This window comes from Chinchilla lanigera, unplaced genomic scaffold (assembly GCF_000276665.1).
Source record: "Chinchilla lanigera isolate Chin_1 unplaced genomic scaffold, ChiLan1.0 scaffold00007, whole genome shotgun sequence".
Classification (NCBI taxonomy): domain Eukaryota; kingdom Metazoa; phylum Chordata; class Mammalia; order Rodentia; family Chinchillidae; genus Chinchilla; species Chinchilla lanigera.
Window position 1 is genome coordinate 5,406,129 of NW_004955408.1, and position 8,623 is coordinate 5,414,751.

The 8,623-nt window shown below is 37.7% G+C and overlaps 1 protein-coding gene across 1 annotated transcript in view; it reads right to left on the minus strand.

Annotated features, from left to right (window-relative positions):
• The window catches only part of Skp1 (S-phase kinase-associated protein 1), a gene marked incomplete at its 5' end in the record, with an annotated part of 18,794 nt that extends 12,278 nt beyond the window's left edge, over positions 1 to 6,516 (minus strand). The window contains 1 exon segment of the mRNA XM_005376136.2: positions 6,420 to 6,516. Coding sequence (XP_005376193.1) covers positions 6,420 to 6,516 — 97 coding nt within the window.
• Positions 6,517 to 8,623: the final 2,107 nt, after the last annotated feature.

Below are 8,623 nucleotides of genomic sequence, written 5' to 3' on the forward strand. Positions count from 1 at the left end.
CCTGCCTCTGACTCCCAAGTGCTGGGATTACAAGCATGCACCACCACAGCCAGCTTCATATTAAGAATTTAATTATTTTATGTTCCTGCTAACTACACATGGTACAATATAATAAGAACCTCCTGACAGAACAGCAAGACAACTGAGATGTCATTATGTCCTACAAAAAGGCCCAGGAAAGCAAAAAACATGTGCTGGCAGTATAAGTGATGCATGTTTATGGAACATGCTGCTGTCATGCGTGCAGACTGCCTTAGGTGGGATAATTAGCATTTTTTTTTTTTTGCAGAGTGCTATTGATATTTTCATTGAAGTTCATATGGGAATTTATTTCTGATGTTCTTTTTTAGACTTTGTACACCAAAAACCAGTCAATGTTGCAAATTTTGATGCTAAACATTCAATATATATTAAAATCAATAGTTTATTTTTATTTTTCCCCTGTTAAGTACTCATTAATATAATAAAACTCATAAAATTAGTAATTCATCAACAGAAAGAATAAATGTGGGTCTACAGATCCACATTTATGCACTATGACAAAATGAGTCTTATGCTCCAAGGATTACATAACTTGAATATTACAGAAAAGAAGTTCTTATTAGAAGGAAAAGGGATTTACTAAGTGACTGGGAAGCCACCCGGAAAAAAATTAAAGCTGGAGCATATTCTTAGTCTTTATACTAAATTCCCTGAATAAAACCGCATTTAGAAAATAAAACTATGAAAAAAATATAATAAAACATCAAACTACTCAGTTTGAGTTTGATTCCTGAAGCCCAAAGATGTATATATTCACAGACAACAGATTATGTAGCCACTGACAAAAATAGTACATATAGTTCCACTCATACTTTCATACATACATAATCTGTTATTTACATCTTAAGTATTTTCAAGATAGGTATAAAAACATAAATGTTATCCAAATTAAAAGTGAAAACATGCTTATATATTTGTCTAAAGCATCTCCAGAAGGATACTTATGAACTGTTAATGATATATCTGGGGAAGTGAAATAGAATGTGGGTTGAGGGACTTCCTTTCCACATATAACTTTTGTTATGATGGACTTATTACCTAATATGTTTCCCCAGTAAAGACAAGTAAATTTTAAAGAAAAACATCTGAATTAATATTCATGTTACTTAAAGATTGTGAGTAAAAATATTTTTCAAGACCAAACAGGTCTGTCCTCAGCTTCTATACAACTAAAGAATTACCTAGAGCTACCTAATAAAGTTACTTTAATATTTATCAAATACCCAAACTAGATGCCAAAAGTTATTACAGTGCTGTCTTGGTTGTAGCAGAATACTAGGAATGCAGACATGGCCAATGCGCAGTCAAACACTGAAGTCCCTAACATACAATAGGCACTGTCCTAGGCATTGAAAGTCAGCAATAAATGTAAGAGCATGGGGGAACTGTTGCAATTTTAGAATTTCTTCCTAAAAAAGGCAACAACACAAGCAGAGGGAATGGCAAATGCAAAAGCCTTCTCATAAAGTGTCTGAAGTGCTCTAAAAGCAGTAAGGGAAGACACAACGTATATCTGTGGTCTCAGGTCCTCAAAAGGATGAGGCAGGAGGCTCCTTTGAGCCCAGGAGATAAGGCTAACCAGGTAATATGGCAACTCTTGCCATATTACACTATCTCAATAAATAAATTAACCACTTACTAGTCCAATTATTTAAAATACAGGATGACCAAAAATTCCTTTTAGTTAATTTTCATAGGCTAATATAACAGGACAAGCACCTGCCTGGCAAGCGTAAGGTACTGAGTTCGATTCCCAGTACCAAAAAGAAAAAAAGATAACAGGAAATACAGGAAAAAATGTCAATTTTGAAAAAAAAAAAAAAAAAAAAAAAAAAAAAGTCAATTTTGGGCTGGGGATATAGCTCAGCAGCACAAACGCCTGCCTGACAAGCACAAGGTCCTGAGTTTGATTCCTGATGCAAAAAAAAAAAAAGTCAATTTTATCAAATATACTCAATGCAAGAAGGGAAAGGTTGAAATGACACCTGCTGAAGCAATGCTTGAGATAGTCCATAAACGCACTGCCCACAGTGATACTTGGCATAAGTGGTTAAAACACTAAGGAATGTAGTACCACTAGATCAAGCTTAGCAAGGAAGAAGTAGAACAAATAACATCAAATAACATGGGAGAGGTTCTAGGACGTTGTGCATTTTGAGCATATTGAAGACAGCTAACAGAAAGCAAGGGGAAGACAGGGAAACCAACTATGAGGTTGAGTGACTTTAATCCATGAACAAAGTGATGGCTTGGACAAGGTTTGTAACTAAGGAGGAGGTAAGAAATTATCAATTTTATATGCATCTTGAAGGTAAAGTCAACAGTTCATCAACAAAAGGGAAGCAGACTGTAAAAGAATTGGGAGACCCAAGTTTATGGCATGAAAAGTACAGAGCTGAGCCGGGTGTTGGCACACGCCTGTAATCCCAGCACTCAGGAGCCTGAGGCAGGAGGATCATTGTGTTCAAGACCAGCATGGGCTACAAAGTGAGCTCAAGGCCAGGCTGAACTGCGTAGTGAGACTCTGTCTCAATAAGACACACACACACACACACACACACACAGAAAAGGAAGAAAAGAACAGAGTTGCCACTGGCAACTGATAAGGGGAAGACTGTCAGAGAAACTATTATTTTTAGGAAGAGAATCAAGTGCTCTAGTTTCAGAAATCTGAGGTATTAGATATTCAAGGATGGTTGTATATGTAAGTCTAGATAACAAGAACGGGATGAAGGGGCTGGGGATTTAGCTCAGCGGCAGGGCATTTAGCTCAGCGGCACAGCGCCTGCCTGGCAAGCGCAAGGTCATGAGCTCAATTCCTGGTACCGGAAAAAAAAGAAGAAGAAAAAAAAAAAGAACGGGATGTATTCTGGTTCAAGCCGGGCATGGTGGCACACTCCTGTAATCCCAGCACTGAGGCAGGAAGATCATTGCAAGTTCAAGATCAGCCTGGGCTACAAAGTGAGCTCAAGGCCATCATGAACTGCATAGCAAGACCCTGTCTCAAGAAGACAAAAAAAAAAAAAAACACAACACAACAAGATGTATTCTGGTTCAGATCTAAAATTCCCCCCACCCGCAAAGGCTCATGTGTTTGGAAAGTGACTGGATTATGGGGCATTACAGCTGGCTTGCTGTTACAGGAGGTAGGGTCTTGTCAGGAGAGGTAGGTCACTATGTGGCATAACCTGGAAGGAGATTATCTCCCTTTGCCACTCCTTCCTTCACATTCTGCTTCCTGTCTACCTTGTTGTGAGCAATATTCTCCACCACACCTCTCTGCCACACTATCCTGCCTTGCAGCCAGCTGACTATGGACTAAAACATGAGAAAATAAACCTCTCCTGCCTTGGGGGTGTCAGGCATTGTCTCAGCAACATTAGTAACTAAGGCAAGTTCAAAACTGTAGATAAGTTTGGGAACTGGTATAGAGATAGCTTTATAATGCTTGAGACTATGACCAAGAGGATGAATGGATACAGACATAAGAAAGAGGCCCAAGGATTCAGCTCTGAGGGACTACGGGCTTTAAAGCTGGGAAACAGAAGGCTGTGAGTAAACTAAGTTTACTGGAAGTCAAGTGAGGAAATGAATGATCAAGTATCAAATGCTGTCAGTAGATCTAGATGAGAACCACAAACAATGCACTTGACCAAAGGTTGCTACACTTAATAAGCAGTTCCATGTAAGGTGGTAAAGAGTAGATTCAAAAGCAATTTAATCCAACTTATCCTGTATGAACGAATGCACTCATCCCTCCTTCCCACCAAAGTTTGTCGTCCCTGATCCCAACTCAGCTTAGAGTAAACCTACAAAATGATAGTGTCTCTCATTTTTATCAAGCCACTTAGGTTTTTCCTGAACAAATGTGTAATATTTTTAATCAAGAGACACACTATATAAAATATTTGTGTTGTCAAATTAACATATTATTAATTAGGAAAACAACACAGAAGGCCAGATTTCATTCAAATGTTATTTGGAAGAAGACTTAAAAGTCCCATTAAAATTAAGGTTGAGGTTGTAAACGATTACTTCTCTAGCATTGAGATATACAATGTTTTCTTGCTTTTAGACCAAATACACAAGGAGCAGCAGTCATTCCTTTAAGCTATTTAATTTCAAGGACTTATAAAAGACTGTCCTGATACTGCACCCTGGACTGGAACAAATAAGCCAATCCACATGTACACATGCCAAGATTTCCACTTCTGATTGTCCTGTGACTAGAAAGTTTTGCTTTCTAAGTCACATGCAACTCTCACCAGAAACACTGTAGATGCAAAACAAGAAAAGCAGTAAGCTGCCAATTTCACAAGACTCCAGACTTCACGAGCCTAGAAACCTATATATGCCACTGGTACTTAAGATAAAAACCATTCACCTTTGAGTCCCAAAGGCTAAGGTCAGAAAGAATCATTTAACTGTTGGTGTCTATCAGTCCACTTGCTTCAGTGATCAAAGTTGGCATAGAAAACTTTCAAGGAGCCTTATGTTCTTAAAACTGGTAAATGTTCTTTCAAGTAGCACAGGACAGGTTAGTGTGTCAAGCATCAACTAAAACAAAATAAAGAACACTTTCATTGCCAAAGCGAGTATTCAGGCAGCAATTTTACTATCACTTTCTACATCTTTTAGGTAAAGCCTTATTCACCTACCTTTACAGATACTTGGATTACTTTCATACTCTTCTATTAATGACTACACCGTACCTCTTCATTCAATGGGTATGTGATGAACAGTGACTGTGGGATGTACCAATGGTTTATAATCTTAATAGACATGACCTACATAAGTTAGTAGGATATGGTACTGCCAGTGCCACATGACTGGCACCAATTACCAAAAAAGAATCAGCTTTTATTAAAAAACACAAATTATTCATTTAGAAAACTGAAGATACATCCCTAGCCATTCACCTTCTGCCTCTACCACACCTAAGTATCTGTTAGAAGTCCTCTAATTTACCAAGTACAAAATCCTTCCCAGGTGGCCAGTACACAGTAAGTATGAGTCTAGCAATCACTCTAGTTACCTAGAAATGCTCCTTCTTCCCTTGGCTTTTCCTGAGTCCCACTCCACTGCTTCTCCAGTTCTGATGAATTTCTTACCAGCTCAGCCCTGCATAACCTCAGCTTTGACAAAGCCATGCTCCCATAACTAATCCCAGAAAGCAAGTCTACAACTCAGGCACCAAGAGTCACCTACTGAACTGTCTAGTAGACTGCTACATAGACCTTTTGAAGGAACTGCAAACACAGTGTAAACTTAAGTCATTTTCTTCTGTATTCCTCTCAAATTCATTCATAACTCTCTAAACTCATCCCATCCCAACAAACCTCAGCTAAAAACCTCAATTTTACTTTTCTCTAATTAATCTCTTGTCTACTTTACCTCAGAATGATCTTCTAGAACATCCTAACTTTACTACATTTGAAGTATGTTAACTCAGTAGCACTACATACTATATACTCCAAATTTTCCAAAGCCTAAGAATAACCCCAGCCAAGATGTTCCATAGCAGCACCACTTGGCATACAACTTTATTAATGTACTAATTACACCAAGTGACAGCTTTGTTTACTGTCTGGCTCCCCTCCTAGTTATAAATTTTTCAAGGGCAAAGATCATATCTCACCTTCTTATCACCAGCATATAGCTAGTGCTTGCACGTAACCCTTCTCCTTCATTTAAGTATTTATAAGCGTCAGCTCTTCCCTATGTAAAAATCGGTGACAACTGAGGAATAAAGAACATTTTTATTCTCACCCCATCAATTTTACATGATTATTGCCCACCAATCCACAGATAACACTAAGAAGAGACCATGTCAACTAATAAGTTTTCAAAGTTTCAAGGCCTGCATTCTTGCCTCAGTTTGTTGTGCTACATGTACACTGTAGCAGTTTCAGACAAAAGAGAAAGCTTTATTTAAAAAATAGCTTGTTCCCTTCACTGAAACAGGGCGTTCTAATTAGCTGCCATATAGCAAGATAGCCCTTTTCCAAAAGCTTTATTTTCTGTCAGTAGAACTTTTAAATCCAAATTTATTTGAAACAACAATAAAGCACTGCTTGGAAATCACTTCAATCTTTACTGTTAGTTTTACCCATTTTAGGTTTTTTTGGTTTGTTTGTTTTTTTTCTGGTACTGGGAATCGAACTCATGATCTTGCGCTTGCCAGGCAGGGCGCTGTGCCGCTGAGCTAAATCTCCAGACCAAGTTTTACCCATTTTATAATGATATAAGACAGACAACGCAGGAAGAATGATGAGTCAGAACAATGCAGTTTACACTTTAAAAAAAAAATTTACATAATTATCTCAAAACACTGTTTCTTCCCTTTTCCTCCCACCCAGGTTTTCTAATGAACTTACCTTCCAACATGGTCTTGATTGTCACAGATTGTTTGGCAATTTCAACATCAACTTCGAATATCTCTCCGTCAGAGCTCTGTAACTTAATTGAAGGCATCTGAAAAAGGTATATTGAATGTGAAATCTAAAACACTACTTCAACATGACACTGCAGCTATAGTCTCTAACTTATTAAATATAAAATCCTGAAGACCTGTAGTATATGAAAAGCGTGTTTTCCTTATGGGATGGCCTACAAGTATTTCCTGAAATTTTTTCAAATAAATTTCTAACAATGGAAGTTTTTGTTTGCCCAACTGAGTTCATTGTAAGTATAAATTTAAGTCACGGGCTATTACTTTTGATGCAAAATATGTTTAAAATGAAATATATGCAATGTGGTCAAAATATACAATGACTTTAAATTAAAAAACAGTTTATTACAGTAAAAGACACATTGCCATGAATCCACCTCCATTTGAACACACTTACCCACTGTTGCCATTTTCTGAAGCAATTTTAGAAATTCTCTTTCACATCTTTTAAAAGGTATAATGAAAAATATGGGACTGTTGCTACCAAGTGCCATCCAACAGAAGGCAGGATTTGGGCTGGGGCTTTAGCTCAGGGGCACAGCGCCTGACAAGTACAAGGTTGTGAGTTTGATTCCCGGGACAGGAAAAAAAAAAACTAAAAAGGCAGGCTTGCAGTTTAGCCAGGCATGGAGGCATACATTTATAATCTCAGCACTAGGGAGGCTGAGGCAGGAGAATCACTATGAGACACAAAAGATAACTTCCAGAATTGCTTCAGAAAGTGGCAAGAACAATGAAATTTTAAGGGGGATTAGTACCAAAGCGTCTTTTGTCATAATCATTTTTTTTTAAAAGTTGAGCATTCATATTTTACTACATTGTGTATTTACCCACTTTCTGCCTGTCCTTCTGTTTCCACCAAATTCTGACTACCTATTTGAATATTTAACTGCCACAATCTACCACCTACAAACTTTAGTGAGATCAGTCCAAAATAAACAAAGATATTCAACAAGAGTGTCATTACTCCACAGTGAGTAAAGCTCCAGAGAGTAAACCAGGATATGCTCATTTATGTCTGAACCAATTCAAGACCATACACAAGAGAATAAAAGTACTTGAATATAGGCAGATGTCAATATAACTCCTTAAACCTCCATTAAGGAACTTAATTTCAGCTCTCTGTATCTTTCATCACTTACTGTCCAGTTGTCCAAGTTTGAGATCTCCTGGCAAAATAGCAGTAATGATAAATTATTACTTGCTTCAAATATACATTTATTAACTCAAATTATAAATCATTAGAAAAATGCATCGTTTATATAAAATTAAGCAGTTAACCTCAAAGGACTTGAGTTCTGGCAAATTTTTTTTAAAACCACTACAATTAAAAGTTTTAAGTCAATAATGTTTTACCAGCCTCAGATTCTTTCCCCAACCCCTCAAAAGAGCAGCAATATTTGACTGCAATACTCAAGACTGTTTTAAAACTCACATATAGCTTTTTCTTTTTCTTTTTGAGAGAGGGTCTCACTATGCAGTTCAGGCTGGCCTTGAGCTCACTTTATAGCCCAGGCTGGTCTCAAACTCCAAACGATCCTCCTGCCTCAGCCTCCTAAGTGCTGGGATTACAGCCGTGTGCTACCACACCTGGCACATATAGTATTTAAATGCCTGCACTTCTGTAATCCAGTGTTGTCACTATTTACTTGCGATACCTCTGCCACCATTACAGGTGGCTTGTATTGGAATTTTCACAAAAGTGTAGAGTCTGGCATTTAAAACATTTCTTGCACCCATTTTCGATTCAGGGACTTAACACCCACTGTATCACTTAAATATTCATTTAGCTTTTCTGAGACAACTGGTCTCCTCCTCAAGCAAACAAGCTGCTAGAAGGAAGCAAAATGGTAAAGCGTGTTTTATAAAAAGCTACTGAAATGTCCAACTCTCAATCATCTATAGTTGGCAAGAATCAGATCTCACTCTTCTGCTCACAAACATGTCTGCTTCTCCATGTTACCCACTGCCTGCCAATAATGCAGTTAGCCTTCTCACTGGAGAAAGTCTCAGAGCAGTGGACCCTCCCTGTGACAAGGCAACAACAAAGGGCATCCTTAAAAGAAAGTATCTTAAAGAGAGACCGATTTTTAGTTACAAAACACTTTATGTTCTTACATTCCACAGTAC